Source organism: Podarcis melisellensis (genome assembly GCF_964234715.1).
Source record: "Podarcis melisellensis genome assembly, chromosome: 9".
NCBI lineage: Eukaryota > Metazoa > Chordata > Lepidosauria > Squamata > Lacertidae > Podarcis > Podarcis melisellensis.
In genome coordinates, this window is record NC_138541.1 from 2,184,595 (window position 1) to 2,206,534 (window position 21,940).

The 21,940-nt window shown below is 47.3% G+C and overlaps 2 protein-coding genes and 1 long non-coding RNA gene across 3 annotated transcripts in view; 1 reads left to right on the forward strand and 2 right to left on the reverse strand.

Annotated features, from left to right (window-relative positions):
* Positions 1-12,562, reverse strand: part of LOC309377569 (shootin-1-like) — a 60,576-nt gene extending 48,014 nt beyond the window's left edge. Inside the window, exon 1 of the mRNA XM_081925041.1 lies at positions 12,517-12,562. Within this exon, the coding sequence (XP_081781167.1) occupies positions 12,517-12,547 (31 nt within the window). The 5' untranslated portion in view covers positions 12,548-12,562. The remainder of the gene's footprint in view (positions 1-12,516) is intronic.
* LOC309377833 overlaps positions 1-21,940 on the forward strand; it is a 355,859-nt gene that overhangs the window by 217,950 nt on the left and 115,969 nt on the right. The gene's annotated exons all lie outside the window — the stretch shown is intronic.
* ATP6V1B1 (ATPase H+ transporting V1 subunit B1) overlaps positions 1-21,940 on the reverse strand; it is a 61,958-nt gene that overhangs the window by 21,463 nt on the left and 18,555 nt on the right. The window contains exons 2-4 of the mRNA XM_081925101.1: positions 19,762-19,817; positions 11,728-11,826; positions 5,918-6,011 (exon numbers count right to left, since the gene is read on the reverse strand). Coding sequence (XP_081781227.1) covers positions 5,918-6,011; positions 11,728-11,826; positions 19,762-19,817 — 249 coding nt within the window. The remainder of the gene's footprint in view (positions 1-5,917; positions 6,012-11,727; positions 11,827-19,761; positions 19,818-21,940) is intronic.

Consider the following 21,940-nt stretch of genomic DNA (forward strand, 5'->3'; position numbering starts at 1 on the left):
ATCTATCTATCTATCTATCTATCTATCTATCATCTATCTATCTATCTATCTATCTATCTATCTATCATCTATCTATCTATCTATCTATCTATCTATCTATCTATCTATCATCTATCATCTATCATCTATCTATCTATCATCTATCTATCTATCATCTATCTATCTATCTATCTATCTATCTATCTATCTATCATCATCTATCTATATCTATCTATCTATCTATCTATCTATCATCTATCTATCTATCTATCTATCTATCTATCTATCTATCTATCATCTATCATCTATCTATCATCTATCTATATCTATCTATCTATCTATCTATCTATCTATCTATCTATCTATCATCTATCTATCTATCTATCTATCTATCTATCTATCTATCTATCTATCATCTATCTATCTATCTATCTATCATCTATCTATCTATCTATCTATCTATCTATCTATCTATCTATCTATCATCATCATCATCTATCTATCTATCATCATCATCTATCTATCATCTATCCATCTATCTTTAATTCTATTAATCTTAAATTGTTTTTAATGTGCTTTTTCTCCTATGTTTCTGGTTGTTTCTATTTCATCTGCAGGATGCCTTCAGGAAAGGGGAAAAGGGGGGGGGGAGGCATAAATAAATAAATATAAACAGCTAAAAGAGGCTCCCGGGAGGCCAAAGGGACCTCGCTGGAACAACTCTTGGGTTGGGGCAACTGGCTAAAATGTTTTACAATGTATTAAAAGGTTCTAATTTTGATTCCTCTCTTTTGTATTTGTCAGATTGGGGTTGGTTAAATGTTTAGCTGGGGTTGGCGGTTATTATAATTTGGGTATAACTGTAAATGGTTTATTATTGTTGTTTTTGTTGTTATTGTTATTACTGGTTTCTATTGATTGATTGATTGATTGATTGGTTGGTTGGTTTGTTGCCTGTATAGGATATTCTGTTTTTTAATGTTTGATGTTTTGTTGTGTTTTTATATATGTTGTAAGCCACCCAGAGTGGCTGGGGCAACGGGATCAATAATAATCAATCAATCAATCAATCAATCAATCAGTGTGTGAGCTGATAGTCCTGTACAGGATTGTGCAGAAAGCAGCCAAGTTCTTTCCCAGCAGCAGATGGTGCTGACTGCGTTTCAGAAGTGCCATGGTGGGGTGGCACATCCTGGGCAGGATTGGTGGTGTGTGTGTGTGTGTGTGTGGCTTCTGCTGCACCTAATCCTCAGGTGCTGGAGGAGACTCTTGAGAGTCCCATGGACTGCAAGAAGATCAAACCTCTCCATTCCGAAGTAAATCAGCCCTGAGTGCTCACTGGAAGGACAGATCCTGAAGCTGAGGCTCGAAGACTTTGGCCACCTCATGAGAAGAGAAGACTCCTGATGTTGGGAAAGATGGAGGGCACAAGGAGAAGGGGACGGCAGAGGACGAGATGGTGGGACAATGTTCTTGAAGCTCCCAGCATGAGTTTGACCAAACTGCGGGAGGCAGTGGAAGACAGGAGGGCCTGGCGTGCTCTGGTCCAGGGGGTCACGAAGAGTCGGACACGACTAAATGACTCAACAACAACAAACCTCAGGAGCAGAGCGTGCAAAGGAGACTGGGAGGTATATGTGTGGAAGGAGTGTCAACTTGGCCCCACGACTGTGGGTGCCCGGGGCCATGGTGCCATGCAGCGTGCATGGCCCTGGCACCAAAATTTGTGGCCGGCCCCTCCATGGGGAATTTTGCGGGTGCTGGGGCACCCAGGGCCCCAGGGATTTGGCACCTATGGTGTGTGTCACTCTGAGCGGCTAAGCTGCAGATTTTGCAAGCGCAAGACACCAGCCTTGTTTTCCGTCTGCAGGTGCTTCGATTGAGCAAAGGTTTCCCTCTGCTCTTTCTCTCCTCCCTTATCCCTCTCTCTCTCCTTTTCTTTTTTGTGCTTCAGTGATGTGTGTCTAAGACAAATAGAATGCGTCGTGGTGAATACCAAGCTTACTGGCCTTTCATGGTCCTCTGGCTCCTTCCTCCCGTTTCCATCTTGGCATTGATCTTCATTTGCTGTGACAAGGACAGTGCTTTTCTACCGTCCCTCTTAAAGGACCGGAAGAAAGTTGTTGTGTGTTGGGGGGGGGGACTTGCTGGTGAGGGGGAGGCAGGGAGGGCGAATGCAGCTGTATTGATTCCTCCCCTGCGGTGGCCGATAGCCAATCTATAAAGAGGAGGTGGTCTGGCGGATGTTCAAGATGGATCTTTGGCGAAAAGGTTAATTTGGCCACCTAAGGAAATGAGTCGGTGGGGGGCAGAGGAAGATGATGGATGGTGGCTAACAGATTGAGGTTGAATCCTGATAAGACAGAAGTATTGGGGGCGGGCGGGTGTGGGGGACTTCCTGGTCCTGAATGGGGTAACTGTGCCCCTGAAGGACCAGGTGTGCAGCCTGGGAGTCATTTTGGGCTCACAGCTGTCCATGGAGACACATGTCAATTCTGTGTCCAGGGCGGCTGTCTACCAGCTCCATCTGGTACGCAGGATGAGACCATACCTGCCCACTGACTGTCTCACCAGAGTGGTGCATGATCTGGTTATCTCCTGCTTGGACTACTGCCATGCGCTCTCCATGGGGCTACCTTTGAAGGTGACCTGGAAACTGCAACTAATCCGGAATGCGGCAGCTAGACTGGTGACTGGGAGTGGCTGCCAAGACCACATAACACCGGTCTTGAAAGACCTACATTGGCTCCCAGCATGTTTCTGAGCAGCAGAAGAAGAAGAGTTTGGATTTGATATCCTGCCTTTCACTCCTTTTAAGGAGTCTCAAAGCGGCTAACATTTTCCTTCCCCCCCCCAACAAACACTCTGTGAGGTGAGGGGGGCTGAGAGACTGGCCCAAGGTCACCCAGCAGCTGCATGTGGAGGAGCAGAGACGCGAACCTGGATTCCCCAGATTACGAGACGACCGCTCTTAACCACTACACCACAGTGGCCCCATTCAAAGTGTTGGTGCTGACCTTGAAAGCCCAAAATGGCTTTGGCCCAGTATACCTGAAGGAGCATCTCCGCCCCCATCATTCAGCTCAGACACTGAGGTCCAGCACCGAGGGCCTTCTGGCGGTTCCCTTGCTGTGAGAAGTGAGGTTACAGGGAACCAGGCAAAGGGCCTTCTCGGTGGGGGCACCCACCCTGTGGAACACCTTCCCACCAGATGTCAAGGAAATAAACAACTAACAGACTTTTAGAAGAGATCTGAAGGCAGCCCAGTTGTTACTGTTTGAGGTCCTATTGTGCTTTTAATTCTGTTGGGAGCTGCCCAGAGTGGCTGGAGAGGCCCAGCCAGATGGGCAGGGTATAACTAATGAATTATTATCATTATTATTATTATAGGTGCAGGCGATGCGGCCGTGCGCTGAAGCTCATCTTGACTCGGGTGCTCAGACCAGCCCCTGCTCTGCCCACCTGGACCAGGCGGCCTTTGCAGAAGACCCACCTGGTCCAGGTGGGCTTGACCACCCAAGATCCTGCCCCCTCCTACCAAAAGGTATGTCTGGATAACTGTGGTTGGAGGGAGGTGGCAGCTTGGGAGTGGGACAGGCATGGCCCATTTTTAGCCCAGTAGCCTCTGGTCTCCTCCTGTTTTTAGCCATAAGGGCTGATAATACCCACTGGGTGACCCCTCCTCCATGCTACAATGGTAAGAGCATTGGCTTTGCATACAGAAGGTGTCAGGTTCGAATGCTGGCGTCTCCATGCTGGGTTGGGGACAGCTGCCCCACACCCTGGAGAGCTTCACTGCAGAAAACACGCTGGCAATGTAGAACCCAGCTGCAGTGAACCCTGGTGAGCTGTGGGTTCAATCCTGCTGGGTGCTTTTTCTCAGGCTCTTCTTCCGCTCCTCATTTATTTATTTAGAGCTTTTGAACCCAGCTCTTGAGCCAAAAAGGCTCTCAGAGCATCCATACAATCTGAACACAGCAGTCCTTACCCTGCAGGCTTACAATATGTTTTTAAAAATAGAATGGCACGCCATGCCACGACACACAAGGAAAGGGGCACTGGGATGGCAGAGGAAAACCAATAGTCAGGCTCCAGTTTCTAAGCTGTTGTTCCGATAATGGGCAGCTGGCACAGTCCAGAGGCAAGGAGGTGCTCGATGCAGCTGGGCCTCCAGCAAAGGTGATGAAATTAGAAGGGAAACTGATGGGATGGCTGTGCCTGAGGCCTGATGGAGCTAGCCTTTTCACAGTTCATTCATTCATTATATTTCTATGCCAATTTTCACTGACATAAGTCAGAATACAATATGGCTTACATACAATAAATTGCATTAATAATAATAATAATAATAATAATAATTCTATTTATACCCCACCCTCCCCAACCAGAGCCAGGCTCAGGGCGGCTAACACCAATAAAATCACAGTTAAAACATAATTAGGGGGGAGATGGGGGGGGGAGAAAAAAACAAGCAAACCCTAATTAAAAATACAGGTTAAAATGCAATTTAAAATGCAGCCTCATCTTAAAATAGCTGATAAATCAAGACCATAAGGGGAGGGAAACATAAGGGTCAGACCGAGTCCAAACCAAAGGCCAGATACAACAGAACATCACAACTGCAACATGAATTGTGTAAAACAATTACGAACCATCAGTAAAACTAACGCCTTCTGTAAATGCAAAATGGCTTAAAAAATAGGCTGAACCGCACAACCGCAAGAAAAGTCCTATTACGAACAAACCGTTACAGCACTCATAATCCACAAAGCAGCATTGACAACGTTAGCAAGCTAACAACCCACAGGAACCCAGCCCTGCTGAATTCACACTCCCTCTCTCTCCCTGCCGCCATGCCTCATAATCTTCCACTCGGTGCATCAAAAGACAGATCCATAGCACAGAAGAGCTTAGGATGAAGGGACTCAGCTTCCCAGTTCTCCCACTACTGGAATCCTCAGCACCACCCCAAGGAAGGAGACAGACCAGCCTAATCCCAGGGTCAGTGCCCAGGCCAGCATTTGCCAACCTGGTGCCCTCTTAATGTTTGGGACGACAACTCTAGGGTTGCCATACATCCAGAATTTCCCAGACATTACCGGGATTCGGCTATTGGAAACAGTGTCTGGGTGGAAATCGCTGAAATGTTCAGGAAAATCTGGGCGTAGGCCAACCCATGTCTGAAGTGTAGATTTTGGCGAATTTACTTAAAAATAGATCCAAAAATTCTTTTTATTTTTTTTAGATTTTGCAAAAGTTCTGGGCAAAACTTTAAAAAGCTCCACGTTCCGGACGTCCGTTCTTAATCTGAAACTGTTCTTAACCTGAAGCACCACTTTAGCTAATGGGGCCTCCTGCTGCCGCTGCGCCGCCGGAGCCCGATTTCTGCTCTTATCCTGAAGCAAAGTTCTTAACCTGAAGCACTATTTCTGGGTTAGCGGAGTGTGTAACCTGAAGCGTCTGTAACCTGAAGCGTATGTAACCCGAGGTACCACTGTATTTTAAATTGGTTTCTTCCACCCTATTATGTTTTTACTGTAATTTTACTGGTGTTAGCCACCCTGAGCCCGGCTCTGGCCGGGGAGGGCGGGGTATAAATAAAATTTATTATTATTATTATTATTATTATTATTAAACTGAGGTTCTGCCCCCCCAACAAAAATCCTGGCTATGCCCATAGCTCCTGTGGCTCAGAGGCTGTTCCTGTCTCCCACTCCGGCACCCGAAAGCCTCTCCCTGCTTCAACTCCTTCGACGGCAGCCAGGGCCATCTCCCGCTGCCCTTTGGCCTTTCCCTTCTCTTTCCTTTGTTCCTGCAGCCTCTGGCGGCCTTTTCGCCCCCCCGACGGGATTAGCTCACACTTCACTTTGCAGCTGTAGCAACGCATTACCCGAGACGGATTCCTCCTCCTCCCCGATTCCCCCGTTTTTTTACGTACCAAGCATGTCCTCGGAAACAGGTGTGCGGAGAATGTCCCCCGTGAACTCGCAGGACGTCTTCCTCGCATCGATCCCAGATGTTCCTTCGAACACCTGCAAGGCAAGGGCCCCAGAGGGCAAGGACCCAATTACGGGCAATTAGGGAGGATTAACGGCAAATGAGGCCAGGCAGGTCCAGATGGGAAGGGAGCAGGGAGAGGGGGCTGCGGTTTGCGCTGGGCGATCTGCGTTTGGAGGAATTTTCGCCAGCAAGATGAAAAGGAAGCATCTCTCTTATTGCCTCTTTGGCTCCTCCCCAGAGACTTTGGCTCTCTGGGTCTCAGTCTCCCATTTAAGCCAAAGAACATAAAAACAGCCAGTGGCTTGTCAAGTCCACCAGCCCGTTTTCACAGTGCCCAAACTCTAGGGTTGCTATATTTTGAAGAGCAAAAGAGGACACATTTGCCGACTTTTACTTATAACTATGGGAGGCTGGTGGCGCTGTGGGTTAAACCACAGAGCCTAGGACTGGCCGATCAGAAGGTCAGCGGTTCGAATCCCCGCGACGGGGTGAGCTCCCGTTGCTCGGTCCCTGCTCCTGTCCACCTAGCAGTTTGAAAGCACGTCAAGGTGCAAGTAGATAAATAGGTACCTCTCCGACGGGAAGGTAAACAGCATTTCCGTGTGCTGCTCTGGTTCGCCAGAAGCGGCTTAGTCATGCTGGCCACATGACCCGGAAGCTGTATGCCGGCTCCCTCGGCCAGTAAAGCGAGATGAGCGCCGCAACCCCAGAGTCGGACACGACTGGACCTAATGGTCAGGGGTCCCTTTACCTTTACTTATAACTATGGACTCTCCATACGAAAAGGAGGGTGTGTCCTGGAAAAGGAGGACATATGGCAACCCTACCAAACTCCCCATAGAACCTAGGAATCTCATTACTGGCACAAAAATGGAAGCAAGAAGAATTATCGACAAAAGAAGAATGGCGGATGAAATTGATGGGCTATGCAAAACTAGGTAAATTAACAGGAAGGGATTGAAACCTGCGGGATCAAAGATTATTAGAAGATGAGTAAATATACGAACGATTTGAAAAGTAATTGTAATGAACAGATTACGCTAGTAGGACTGTAAGAAGTTTTGTAAGGAGGATTATTTGAAATATTGCAAGAAAGATTATGAGGAGAATTATTAGTTAATGATAATTAAGAGTAATAGAGAAATTAAGAAACGCAGAATAAGTGATAAGAGTGAAAAATCATCAGCGGTATTGATGGAAGTCTAAAACATTGTATAAGAAAATAAGGTACGTTATACAGTGGTACCTCAGGTTAAGTACTTAATTCGTTCTGGAGGTCTGTACTTAACCTGAAACTGTTCTTAACCTGAAGCACCACTTTAGCTAATGGGGCTGCGCCGCCGGAGCACGATTTCTGTTCTCATTTTGAAGAAAGTTCTTAACCTGAAGCACTATTTCTGAGTTAGCAGAGTCTGTAATCTGAAGCGTATGTAAACTGAAGGTACTACTGTATGATTGTTGGAAATGATATGTTAAAAAAAAACACAATAAAAATTGTGTGTGTATGTGTGTGTGGGGGTGGTGGTGGGGGTGTGTGTATTCTCACTGTGGCCAACTCCACTCCTTGATGTCTCAAAAGACAATGGAGTTTGCCTCCAGGGTTGAAGTGAAATCGCTGTGCTAGCAGCACCAAAGTGGCTTCATGAACACAAGGGTAAATAATATCAGGGCTGCAGCAATGTCTGAGTATTTTAACTCCAAGAGTGGAGGGAGGACAAAGGACCCCCGTCCTGAATGGGGTAACTGTGCCCCTGAAGGACCAGGTGCGCAGCCTGGGAGTCATTCTGGACTCACAGCTGTCCATGGACGTGCTGGTCAATTCTGTGTCCAGGGCAGCTGTCTACCAGCACCATTTGGTACGCAGGCTGAGACCCTCCCTGCCCGCAGACTGTCTTGCCAGAGTGGTGCATGCTCTACTTATCTCCTGCTTGGACTACTGCTATGAGCTCTACGTGGGGCTACCTTTGAAGGTGACCTGGAAACTGCAACTAATCCAGAATGTGCCCAGCTAGACTGGTGACTGGAAGTGACCACAGAGGCCACATAACACCGGTCCTGAAAGATCTACATTGGCTCCCAGTACGTTTCCGAGCACAATTCAAAGTATTGGTGTTGACCCTTAAAGCCCTAAATGGCCTCGGTCCAGTATACCTGAAGGAGCGTCTCCAGCCCCATTGTTCTAAATGGACACTGAGGTCCAGCTCCGAGGGCCTTCTGGCAGTTCCCTCACCGCAAGAAACCAAGTTACAGGGAACCAGGCAGAGGGCCTTCTCGGTAGTGGCACCCGCCCTGTGGAACTCCCTCCCATCAGATGTCAAAGAGATAAACAACTACCTAACATTTAGAAGACATCTGAAGGCAGCCCTGTTCAGGGAAGCTTTTTAATGTTCGATGCATTGCTGTATTTTAATATTTTGTTGAAAGCCGCCCAGAGTGGCTGGGGAAACCCAGCCAGATAGGCAGGGTACAAATAAATTATTATTATTATTATTATTATTATTATTATTATTATTATTATTATTATTATTTCCTCTCAAGTCTCCTCTTTCCCAGGCTAAACACGCCCAGCTCCTTCAACCATTCCTCATCAGGCTTGGTTTCCAGACCCTTAATCATCCTGGTTTCCCCCCACCCTTTTTGCCTCCACAGCCCCCACCCAGTTGGTTGCATAAAGAGGGAAACTGAGGTGTGCAGACCCCATTGGGTGGCCCAAGGCGCCCTCCTCTCTCTCCCACACATGATGCGCTATGTTTGGAGCAACTGGCCTCAGTTGCTTGGTGCTGCCTGGATCCTTCCCGGCATCCTTGGCGGAGAGGGGACCCCGCGTCACCAGCATCCCTGCTGACTTGGCATTTTTGGAAAACCACTGCAATGGAAGGAGGACCCCAGCGCTGTTGTCATGGCCAATGCAGGCCTTGGTTAGCCGGAGGGAAAAGCACCTTCTTCTAATTCATAGCTGCCCACTTTTCCCTTTTCTTGCGAGGAATCCTATTGTTGTTGTTTAGTCATTTAGTTGTGTCCGACTCTTCATGACCCCCTGGACCAGAGCATGCCAGGCACTCCTGTCTTCCACTGCCTCCCGCAGTTTGGTCAAACTCATGCTGGTCTCTTCAAGAACACTGTCCAGCCATCTCTTCCCCTTCTCCTTATGCCCTCCATCTTTCCCAACATCAGGGTCTTTTCCAGGGAGTCTTCTCTTCTCATGAGGTGGAGTCTCAGCTTCAGGATCTGTCCTTCCAGTGAGCACTCAGGGCTGATTTCCTTCAGAATGGAGAGGTTTGATCTTCTTGCAGTCCATGGGACTCTCAAGAGTCTCCTCCAGCACCAGAATTCAAAAGCGTCCATTCTTCAGTGACCAGCCTTCTTGATGGTCCAGCTCTCACTTCCATACATCACTACTGGGAAAACCATAGCTTTAACTATACAAACCTTTTTCGGCAAGGTGATGTCTCTGCTTTTTCAGATGCTGTCTAGGTTTGTCATTGCTTTTCTCCCAAGAAGCAGGCGTCTTTTAAGGGAATTTCCCTTAAAAAAGGGGAAACGTTGACAGCTATGTTCTAATTGGGTCCAGCGTGCCTCCCCCTCCCCTATCCATTCTGAAGGGACCCCCGAAAGGCTCCCTTTGATCGGAATAATATTTGACACCGTTTGAAGGCAGTGACCTCCGGACCACCGCTTTAATTAGATCCGTGTGGCCCCTTGCGAAAGAATGTTCACACGTCGGCCAGCTGTTGCAGCAGGGCGGGATGGGGGGCTGGGAAGGGTGGAATAAGCCCCCCACCCCAGCTCTGTGTATATCAGGCTTTCCCTAAGCGGCTTCTGCCAAAGGCCGGGCAGGGGGTGCCGGCGAGGCTGACTCCCTAATAGGATTAGAAGGGCCCTGCAGAGGTCTCCGTGGCATTAGAGGGCTGAAGTCTGGCTGCTCGCCAGCAGAGGTCCCCCGCAGGTCAACTCCGCGGGTCCCTCGCCTCCACAGGGCTACTGGGCTCAAGGCATTGCTCATCAGAGCAGGGCAGGCGGGAAAGGGCATTCTGCGCGATCCCAGAGGGCGAGGAAAGGTCAGGGGGTTTGGAGAGGCGAGCATCCCTGGGGAGGCACCTGCTTCTCTGCATGGAGGGGCAAACTGGGCAGCCCCCTCCCAGCAGAGAGAAGAAGACTCTCTGCCTTGTTGGGCTGCAGTCCCAGCCAGCTACTCACCCCCAGATCCAAGGCACGGGGGCTGCGCTTAGAGAGGGTCCCCTTCTTTCATGATCTTGTCCCCTGGATAGAGCTGCTGTGAGGTCACGGAATGCGGACAAACATTCTGGGTGCTGGTGAGGGAAAGGTCTGTCCTCGTACATTGACGCTGTGGAAGGACAATTTGGCTGGAAGAAAACCTGCAGGGTTGAGATTGACAATTTCTCTCTCTCTCTCTCTCTCTCTCTCTCTCTCTCTCTCTCTCTCTCTCTCTCTCTCTCTCTCTCTCTCTCTCTTCTTTTCCGGGTGCCACTGCCTTTAACATCAGCCAGATGGCAGAGGGAATTTAGCAAAGAGAGCTGTTGTCTCCAAGTGAGATCTAGTCTCGGGAATAGGAGGTGATGCGCTTGAGAGGGACGGGCACAGGCTGGAAGATTGGGGTAAGAAAGGGAAAGACGGGTGGAGCTGAGGCAGCCGAATGAGAGGTACAAATGACTAGGAGAAAAGCAACCTATAATAATAATAATAATAATAATAATAATAATAATAATAATAATAATTTATACCCCGCCCATCTAAATGAGTTTCCCCTGCCACTCTGGGCAGGTCCCAATCGAGTGTTAAAAACAATACAGCAATAAATATTAAAAACTTCCCTAAAGAGCCTTCAGATGTCTTTTAAAAATAAGGTAGCTGCTTATTTCCTTGACATCTGATGGGAGAGCATTTCACAGGGCAGGCGCCACCACCGAGAAGGCCCTCTGCCTGGTTCCCTGTAACCTCACTTCTCACAATGAGGGAACCACCAGAAGACGAGAAACTTATTTTTTTTATAAAAATGGTTGCTGTTTTTTGATATCTCCCCAGTGCCCCAGTTCAAAAGTCGCCCCACACACCCTGGGCCATGTTCCGCTGTCCTGTGTGCACACCTCTGTGGAGAGACTTGGCTTCCTTTACAAAGGGCCTGCCCACTTTTCCCTCTGGCCCCGCACACAATGGCTATGTGGCCCCCGGAAGGCTACCCTGAAAGGGATGTGGCCCGAAATCTTCCCCACCCACCAACATCCTTTCTGGCTTCCTGGTTTCTCTATCTGCGCTAGAGCTTTCGATTTGACTCGATTTGGCTGGAGCGGTACCTATTTATCTACTTGCACTTTGACGTGTTTTCGAACTGCTAGGTTGGCAGGAGCAGGGACTGAGCAACGGGAGCTCACCCCGTCGTGGGGATCCGAACCGCTGAGTTTCCAATTGGCAAGTCCTAGGCTCTGTGGTTTAACCCACAGTGCCACCCGCGTCCCTGAGACATATATAGAAACACAATAAAACATTAAACATTTTAAAAACCTTCCCTCTACAGGATTGCCTTCAGACGGCTCGGGGGGTTGGATAACTCCATCCCCTCCAATGAAAATAAGGATGTCCTAAGGAAAAGTGGTACATTCCGGGATCAAATCAGAAACCGGGATGGCTTCTTTGAATCAGGGACGTCCCTGGCAAATAGGTACACTTGGAGGGTCTGGTTCAATCCGAGTCCTATTGAGACACGGGGTCAACAGAGTCGTTCTCACCCACCTGGATAATGGCTTTGGAGCCGGACACTTCCAGCACTTGGCCGCTTCGCTGTGTGCCGTTCGGGAGGGTGAAGTTGACAATCTCCGCATACTGGGCAAACTGCAAGGAGAGAGAAGGAAGGCAAAGGTTAGAGCAGGGGTCTGGTGGGATTGTAATGTAATCAAATTTTTTTTGGAAATGATATATAATGAATTGAAGAAAATGTTCCACTTAACATTTGTTAAAAAACCTGAAGCATTTTTGTTAGGGGTTGTAGGGAAAGACCTGCCAAAAAAGCTGGAAAATATCTTCGTGTATGCGACAACGGCCGCGAGAGTTCTGGTAGCACAAGGATGGAAGATGGAGGAAATTCCAACCAAAGAATCATGGCAAGAAAAATGGATGCAGAACTGGCAAAATTGACACATGAGCTACGGGACAAGGATAACTGTGACTTCAAAGATGAATGGGAACCCTTTCCAAAATATTTGAAGATGCAACAAAGTGAATTGGACTCCTTGGCAGGTTTTGAATAAACACTCACAAACTCTTCATTGACAATAATCAGTTAGATTACTTTTTATGCAATTTTGTAACATGCAGAGAACAGCATTTACAGAGAAACCAAAGATTGGAACTGAGGGAAGTCGGGGGGTGGGGTTTGTATGGGAGGGAGGGTGGGGGGAGGGAGGAAAATGGGGGACACACACCAAAGATGACATGTTTTTGGAAAATACCTTTTGTTTAATTTTTTAATAAAAAAATATTTTTTTGGAAAAAACAGGTTAGCGCAGGGGTCAGCAAACTTACTGCGCCTCGGGCCGGTGTCTCCAGCGCCCATCGCGTGGCGGGCCGGAGGGCGGGGGAGCGCATGCCCATACACGTACACACACGCTATTTCCGGCGCACGTCCGGGTCAGAGGAGCACCGGAAATCGCTTGCGCGCATGTGCACGGGAAATAACCTCTGACCCAGATGTGCACCGTAAATAACGCTTGTGCATGCGCAAATAATGCTTGCACATGCGCGCAAGCTATTTCCAGTACTCCTCTGACCCGGATGTGGTCAGCGGCGCAGCGCAGCGCTAGTAAGAGTGGGCGGTGGCAGCGGGCGGCGGGGGTTGCCGCAGGCTGGATAAACAAGTCCCATGGGCCTTATCTGGCCTGTGGGCCTTAGTTTGGGGACCCCTGGGTTAGAGGAATGGCAGGAGCAATGAGGCTGCCAGAAAGAGCCAAAGATGGTAGCAGGGGGGTCATACTAGTGCAGGCATAGGCAAACTCGGCCCTCCAGACATTTCGGGACTACAACTCCCATCATCCCTAGCTAACAGGACCAGTGGTCAGGGATGATGGGAGTTGTAGTCCCAAATCATCTGGAGGGCCTAGTTTGCCTATGCCTGTCCTAGTGAAATGACGCTTCCCTAGGAGAAGCCTGCAGGATCAGGCCAATGGCCCACCTAGTCCAGCCTCCTGTTCTCACAACGGCCAGGCAGATGCCTGTAGGAAACCTGCAAGCAGGATTCGAACGCAAGAGCAGGACTCTCCCCTCCTGCGGTTTCGAGCTACTGGGATTCAGAAGCATTGCTTCTTCCAACCGTGGAAGCAGAGCAGAGCCATCCTGACTCTTAGCCCATCGATAGCCCTCTCCTCTTCCATGAATTTGTCTGGTCCTCTTTTAAAGCCACCCAAGTTACTGGTCATCACTGCCTCATGTGGGAGGAGGTTCCATAGGTTAACTATGCATAGACTGACTGCCGAGGCAGGATGAAGGAAACAAGGACGAAGATGTGAAGCAGCGGCTCCTCTAGTGATTTTAAGGCACAAACAAGCTCAGGAGCTCTTTTTCCAACCTCGTGGTTGGAAGGGACCACGAGGATCATCTAGTCCAACCCCGTGCAAAGTAGTGATCTTTTGCCAAACGTGAGACTCGAACCCACGGCCTTGATATTACGAGTCCCATGCTCTCCCAACTGAGCTGTCCCATGCTCCAGATCAATGTTTTAACGGAGACTGACTTTAATCACGTTACGGATTTTGTTGTTGTTGTTGCAAGCCTATCGGAATGACAGGAGGGCTGCATGCTTTGAACAAACACGTTGCAATATTTTAAAGAAATGCACTGACGCCCTCAAGGAGTAGTCGGAGCTCCTCACCCCATGGCTCTCACAAGCCAGCCATGAAGGTGGAAACCATCCCGTTGGCCCAGGCTATCTGAAGGACCACATTCGCGTCATCCCCCCAACCTGCCTGGGCTCTAAGCTCTTCAGGGGATGCCTTGCTCTCGGTCCCGCCCCCCTCACAGGCACACCTGGTGAGGAAGCCGGACAGGGCCTTATTGGTGGTGGCTCCCAGACATTGGAATTCCTTCCCTAGAGAAGCCAGCCAGACTCCTACTTTGCTGTCCTTCCTCCGGCAGGTGAAGACCATTTTATTCCAACAGGCCTTGGGGAAATGACAGTTTCTTTGTTTGTATTTTAAAAAGAAAAGGGCTTTTTAATAGTGCTGTGCTGTTTTTTAACAGATAATTTTTTATACTGTTTTCATTCTGCATAGTTTAATTACTCTTTCACTATTATCTTTCGTAAGTTTTTAGATACCATGCTGTTTCAGTTTGCGTAAGGTGCCTTGAGTCCCTGTCATGAGAAAAGGCAGGGTATAAATAAAGAAACCTAGACAGCATCTTAAAAAGCAGAGACATCACCTGGCCGACAAAGGTCCGTATAACAAAAGCCATGGTTTTCCCAATAGTGATGTATGGAAGTGAGAGCTGGACCGTAAAGAAGGCTGACCGTTGAAGAATGGATGCTTTTGAATTCTGGTGCTGGAGGAGACTCTTGAGAGTCCCATGGACTGCAAGAAGATCAAACCGATCCATTCTGCAGGAAATCAGCCCTGAGTGCTCCCTGGAAGGACAGATCCTGAAGCTGAGGCTCCAAGACTTTGGCCACCTCATGAGAAGAGAAGACTCCCTGGAAAAGACTCTGATGTTGGGAAAGATGGAGGGCACAAGGAGAAGGGGACGACAGAGGACGAGATGGTGGGACAGTGTTCTCGAAGCTACGAACGTGAGTTTGACCAAACTGTGGGAGGCAGTGGAAGACAGGAGGGCCTGGCGTGCTCTGGTCCAGGGGGTCACGAAGAGTTGGACACGACTAAACAACAGCAGCAAAATAAATACAATATTGATGATAGTTATTGACACTTTGCCCCTAAAACCAGTTACTCAGTGGTATAGTGCACTGGGGTTTGGAGGCTTTTTTGGGCTTTAGCCACCCACAGACTGCGCCTTAACTCTTGGCATCTACTCACACCCCCAAGTTTAGCCTCATTCTGCCCTCCTCCATCCTCCCAAACGTGCCCCTTTTCTGCTGAGCCTGTACTTTGGACTTTAAGCCTTGCCAACCACTACAACGGAGGGGGAAAACCTCTGTGATCCGGCTCTTTAATTGATCTTATTAATCCCCCTTCCTGCACCTATCAGGACGAAAGGGCCGCATAGAAACGGTGTATTGTGCTGGGCACGGCCCCACAAAGCTTCAATTCATCCCAGAGCACATTCCCTGCTTGAATTTGGAATGCGGGTTTTTTAATTGGCCGTATCATAGCTCACTTGGAGACCTGTCAACTGGGCAGGGAGTGCCAGAAATTAGGTCCTTTCTACATTCCTACTGTTCCTCACTCAGGGACTAAACAGATTTGTTGGGATGTAAGCCCCTTTGATTTTAATGGAACTTATTTCCAAGTAAGCCTGCTCCCCTGCCACCCACTACGACCCTTGGCGGCTGCCAGTGGATAATAATAATAATAATAATAATAATAATAATAATAATAATAATTTATTTATACCTCGCTCATCTGGCTGAGTTTCCCCAGCCACTCTGGGCGGCTCCCAATCGAGTGATAAAATAAACAGGGCTGCCTTCAGATGTCTTTTAAAGAGAAGACAGCTGCTTATTTCCTTCACAGCTGAAGGGAGGGTGTTCCACAGGGCGGGTGCCACTACCGAGAAGGCCCTCTGCCTGGTTCCCTGTAACCTCACTTCTTGCAATGAGGGAACCGCCAGAAGGCCCTCGGCTCTGGATGTCAGTGTCCAGGCTGAACGGATAGAAGTTATGATGGCTCAGTGGAACCTCCATAGCCAGGGGAAATCTATCTTTGCACCCCAGGCACTGCGGACAAAGGAAAGGAGCAATTCATGCCCGGCTTTGCAGAAGCAGCTGGCTTGCTGTGGAAGGGAAATGCTTGACCATTTGAAACCCTCTTCCTGGGCTCTTTTGACCAAAGAGATTTTTAGCCGATAATGTAACTACGGTTGGCAATAATTCTTCTGCCTGGCTTTTGGCTTGGAATCAACTTGATCCCCTTCCCCTCTTTCCTTTCTCCTTCTGTGATGGAACTCCTCTTTGGGGACTTCCATTTTTTCTGGCCCACGTAGGACCAGTCTGGATAGTTAGCCTTGGTGAAGATTTGACGTTTTCATCCCCCAAAAGTTTTTGATTTGAGTTTCCATTGAAATGAGGCTGCATTTTAATGTTGTATTTTAATCTTGTTTTTAAGTTGTATTTTAATCAATTGTTGGCTGGGGAGGGCAGGATATAAATAAAACTTCTCCTCCTCCTCCTCCTCCTCCTCCTCCTCCTTCTTCATGACCACCTGGACATGAATGCCCCTTTCTTGGGCAAGGTGGTGGAGAGAGTGGTGGGCAGAGCAGTGGTAGGAGTTTCTGGAGGATAGGGGCCATCTGGATACATTTCGAAGTGGGTTCAGGCAGGGTTTGTATGTAACCCGAGGTACCACTGTAGTGATGTATGGAAGTGAGAGCTGGACCATCAAGAAGGCTGATCACCAAAGAATGGATGCTTTTGAATTCTGGTGCTGGAGGAGACTCCTGAGAGTCCCATGGACTGCAAGAAGATCCAACCTCTCCATTCTGAAGGAAATCAGCCCTGAGTGCTCACTGGAAGGACAGATCCTGAAGCTGAGGCTCCAAGACTTTGGCCACCTCATGAGAAGAGAAGGCTCCCTGGAAAAGACCCTGATGCTGGGAAAGATGGAGGGCGGAAGGAGGAGGGGACGACAGAGGACAAGATGGTGGGACAGTGTTCTCGAAGGTACCAGCATGAGTCTGACCAAACTGCAGGAGGCAGTGGAAGACAGGAGTGCCTGGCGTGTTCTGGTCCAGGGGGTCACGAAGAGGCAGACATGACTAAACGACTAAACAACAACAACAGTTAAGCTGGGTTGGGGGGGGAGGGGAGCTATGTCTGAATTAGAAAACAAAAAGATTGATATGAAAGCGAGGTCAGCATTGGATAGAGAAATCCCAAATTTGAATTAAAGTCAGAAAAATAAGCAACTGGGAGGACTTCTGTTATTTTTATCAGACTGCTGTGATTGCTATTCTTGTTAGATGTGATTTTTTGCAGTTGCATTTTTTGTACTTGTAAGCTTTTAGAATTGTTTTCAATGTTGTATTTTCAATTGCTTGGGTGAAGAGTGGGTAATTAATAAAATAAAAACTAAAAACAATGCACTGCTTATTATGGAATGTATTTATAGAACGGTTTGAATTCTCCTGTGTTTTATGGGTGTCATGGGATATTATGCTATTTATTGGATGGATATTATGCTATTTATTAATGTATTTCTGGTCCACACTTCATTCCAAGTGATCCCAGGGTGAGGCACAGCAACTCAGCTTAAAATTAGTTTAATGCTAATTTTAAGTTAAATTGAATACACCTGCTTGCATGGTATGTTTCTCTTATTATGTCACTATGTCGTAAACTGCCCTGTGGCATTTCAGTGAAGGGACGTGAATTAATTATTTAAGTAATTATGAAGAAATAAATCAGGACTCTGCATGTGCTCATTTACTTGTTTACACAGCTCATTGCTAAACTATGGAAATTGCTCCCATGATAGATAAAGATGGTTTAATTATATTGATTTTGATTTATCTCAGTTTCTTCCCCATTTCTACGTTCGGCTCTTCGCATAGCTCACTCGGTAGAGCAGAAGTCTCTTCATCTCAGGGTTGGGAGTTTGAGCCCCACTTTGGGCCAAAGATTCCTGCATTCCAGGGGGTTGGGCTAGATGGCCCTTGGGGTCCCTTCCAACTGTACCATTCTCTGATTCGATGGTTTCCACATTCGTCCGCAAATTTTTGTTTAAACAAATCCTCATGAAAATTCAGCAGCATTTTGGTGCAAATTTCTCATAACATACACATCTTTGCATAAAAGCACCCCAATACGCACATTTCTGCAGCGCAATTTACCCTAAAATAATGCACCTCTGCATGTTATTTCTGGAAATATGTATGTGTTGATATGCACACTTTACCATTGCAGAGACATTATGGTACATGTTGCTTAGCTGAAGAAATGCACTGCAAAAAACTGGAGAGGTGAGAATTTTGAAGGATGGCTCTGCTTCGATTCACACATTGCTTAAACAGCTTTAATGAAAACATCCTGTATGAATAACTATAAAATAACATTAAGCTGTCTATGGATAAATCATAATAAAGCTTAAGAATAAGATGACAAAAATAAAGACAAAAATAGTGCATCTCCCAAACTAAGTCTGGATTCCAGCAACCACCCTATATAATTAAAGGTTTCCATTTGCCTGCTGTTTATGACAAATTATTTAATTATTAGCCACTTGATGACATTTATGTGCTGCTTGATTGTAGAAAACCTCAAAGCGGTTTGCAAAGAATTTAAAATTTCTTATGTCTTGTAACCGTTTGCGAATTATATGTAAGTTTTTCAAACTGCTTTGAGCGTGGAAAAGCAATGTACAAATTGATGGTGGTGATGATGATAAATATGCAACATTCCCCCATTTTTTACTCCCCCCCCCCAATAATTAAGCTTTATCGAATAGCCAGTTGGTCCATTAAAATGCAACTTTTCCTTCCCTTGATGAGGCATGGCTGTCTTTGGTCACTAGAGGTCAGTCTTTCAAACCAATGTGGTTTTTTTGCCTTCTTAAAATACAGGTAAAGCCCAGATTGTGTCCAACAGCCCTGGCTGAGATCACTACAGAAACCAGGCTTCCTTTTTTGGTGGGGAGGGGGACAAGAGGGCTAGATTCCCACTTTATCCCAGTGGAAAATTATTCTGCTCTGAGGGAAGCCCCTGCGGCTATACACCCCAGAGCTTAGCACCAGTAGGGTTTTAAACAATGAGGGGCTGGTGGTGTTTTCTGCAACATGCCATGGATGCATTTGTGGGGGGGTTTATACTGCACCGTCTGCACACAATTCCGCTTTGTTAGTTGTGTTGCGTTGCTTTCTCGGTGTTATGACATTATTGCCCTCTGGAGGGGAAACTTGCGATCCATAGCTGGACAAAGATTAAATCAGAACACTTGCAGTTTAAAAGGATGCAGGATTTCAGTAGTATCTTAGGGGCCATGCAGGGCCGGATTTAGGTTTGATGAGGATGGGACCCTTTCTATGTCCAGCTGTCCTTTGTCAATAACAAATTGTCGATGGTTTTTGTTGTTGAATATATGCTATAATGGACGCAGGTGGCACTGTGGGTTAAACCACAGAGCCTAGGACTTGCCAATCGAATCGGCAGTTCGAATCCCCATTAGGGGGTGAGCTCCCGTTGCTTGGTCCCTGCTCCTGCCAACCTAGCAGTTTAAAAGCACGTCAAAGTGCAAGTAGATAAATAGGTACCACTCCGAGGGAGCCGGCATTTGTCCACAGACAGCTTTCCGGGTCATGTGCCCAGCATGACTAAACTGCTTCTGGTGCAACGGGATACCGTGACGGAAACCAGAGCGCACGGAAATGCCGTTTACCTTCCTGCCACAGTGGTACCTATTTATCTACTTGCACTGGCGTGCTTTCGAACTGCTAGGTTGGCAGCAGCAGGGACCGAGCAACGGGAGCTCACCCCGTGGCGGGGATTCGAACCGCCGACCTTCCGATCGGCAAGCCCAAGAGGCTCAGTGGTTTAGACGACAGCACCACCCGCGTCCCTACCATATCCATATATTTATCTCAAATGGCATTTGAAAGGCAAGGGTCTCATACCTTAACATTGTCCAGGACAACCAGCGGTCCATTCACGCCACTCACGGTCCAGTAGGCTGTGGAGAGAATGTGGAGGAAGAGAGAATTATGGGGACGTCCAGAGAGGAAGGAAAACATGCACAGATGGGGGGGGGGATAAAAAAGTAGCTGTGTCAGGCAGCAGTGGAGCAAGCCAATTGGGCACCTGGGGCGGCGCACCTGCTCTGAGCCAGCTGTGGGTGGGGCCAGTGTGGGGATGTTCAGGGATGCAGGAGAGGATATATTGTGTGATTATAGCATTTCCAACTTGTGTTAACAGGTTCACAATTTGGCAGAGTAACATTCCTCAGGCTTGCTAAAGCCTCTATAATAACTGTTCTGGTATTTCCCCCTCATAAAAGATAAGACACGACACAGTTTTCTATAAAAGTATAAAAAGGTTTACTCACACATCATTCTGTTCACAATCGGATCCCGGAAGGCAGACTTAGCTTAGAAAAGTAACATACACCTGGAAATTATCTCATAAAGAGACAGTCCCTTTGTCCTCTCTTGGCAAGAGGCCAAGAGAGCATCTTTGGCTAAGCAGATGTTGCTTCTTTGATGCATGTAGTCAAAGAGAGAGAGATGGCTGCCCTGCCCTGTGCTTTTGCCGTTACCTGCACAGGTGAGGCCACGCCCACCTCTAGTCACATGCAGAGGAAGTCTGTCCCAGCCCAGAAGGAAACAGGAAGTTTTCCTGCTGGCTGGACAAACATTCCTCCCCATGTGTAAACATGTTCACTCTAGGAATGTTGTACTTGACTGCTCTTGTGTTTCACATCCCACAGCCAGCTGCGGCAGAACGCACCGTGGGGCCTCTGAGGAATTTGCCTGCCTCCTCCCACTCAGCCACCCTACAACTGGTGGGGAGGTGGTGTGTGAACCTTTTGGGGCATTGCGGAGCCTACGGGTGCCCAAGCCACCGCATCACTCCCAGGAGAGATGTGTAGCTCGGGCGCACTGCAGACCCCACAGTGAGTGCCGCCCAGCATTTTGTCACCCCCCTCAGTGGTGACACCTGGGGCAGCCCACCCCCACCGCACGCCCCTGGTGTCATGCACCATAGAGGTGATTTCAGGAGGACTAAAACAAGGAGAATAAGGAGGCATTATATGAGAAGGGAAAAAAAGTAAGCATTAGGGAGCACTACAGAGGTCCAGCTCCAAGGGCCTTCTGGCAGTTCCCTCCCTGCGAGAAGCCAAGTTACAGGGAACCAGGCAGAGGGCCTTCTCAGTGGTGGCGCTCGCCCTGTGGAACGCCCTCCCACCATATGTCAAAGAGAAAAATAACTACCAGTCTTTTAGAAGACATATTTTAATGTATTTTTAATCTTTTGTTGGAAGCTGCATAGAGTAGGGAAGCTTTTAATGTTTGAAGTTTTATTCTGTTTAATATTCTGTTGGGAGGTGCCCGGATGGGTGGGGTATTATTATTATTATTATTATTATTATTATTATTATTATTATTATAGCAGAACTGAATAGGTAAGTTCAGAGGACAGAGGAGCTTTGCATTTTGCATGAATGTACATGGCACTTTCTGGGAAATGAGTTGAAGAAAAATGATTAAGATGACTTTTACGAAAAGAAACAGAAGCTTTTGTTTTAGGTATAATCCTTGGAGAAGTACTCAGCGAGTAGAAAAAAATTCTTTAAGTCTGCTACCACTGCTGCTCAAAGGATTTACGCCCAAAGATGGAAGGAAGGAACAAAGGAAGATTGGCAACTAAAATCCATGGAGTATGAAGAAATGGCGAGACTCACCGGAAGAATAAGAAATCAAGCACAGAAGCTTTTAAAAATTGAATGGGGGAAATGTATTGATTATTTGAAGATACATTGTAAACAAATCCAAACATTAGTGGGATTGATATAAACACATGCAGTAAGAGATACTTAAGGGGAAGATAAGGGGAAATTGGCTAATAGATTTGAATTGGATACGCAGGAATAAAAAGATATTAAATGAATAACTACAGAAAGGAGGGAAGGGAAGACGAGGGGAAGGTATATATATTGTTCCATTATTGCATCCATCAAAACTTATTTACACTGCTGAATTGATCTTAATGCTGCCAGCGTTTTCAAGTGTACTCCATTCCCCCCCCATATATTCAATAAACGTTTTCCGTTCTTCTCTAAACACATGTTCTTCTTGT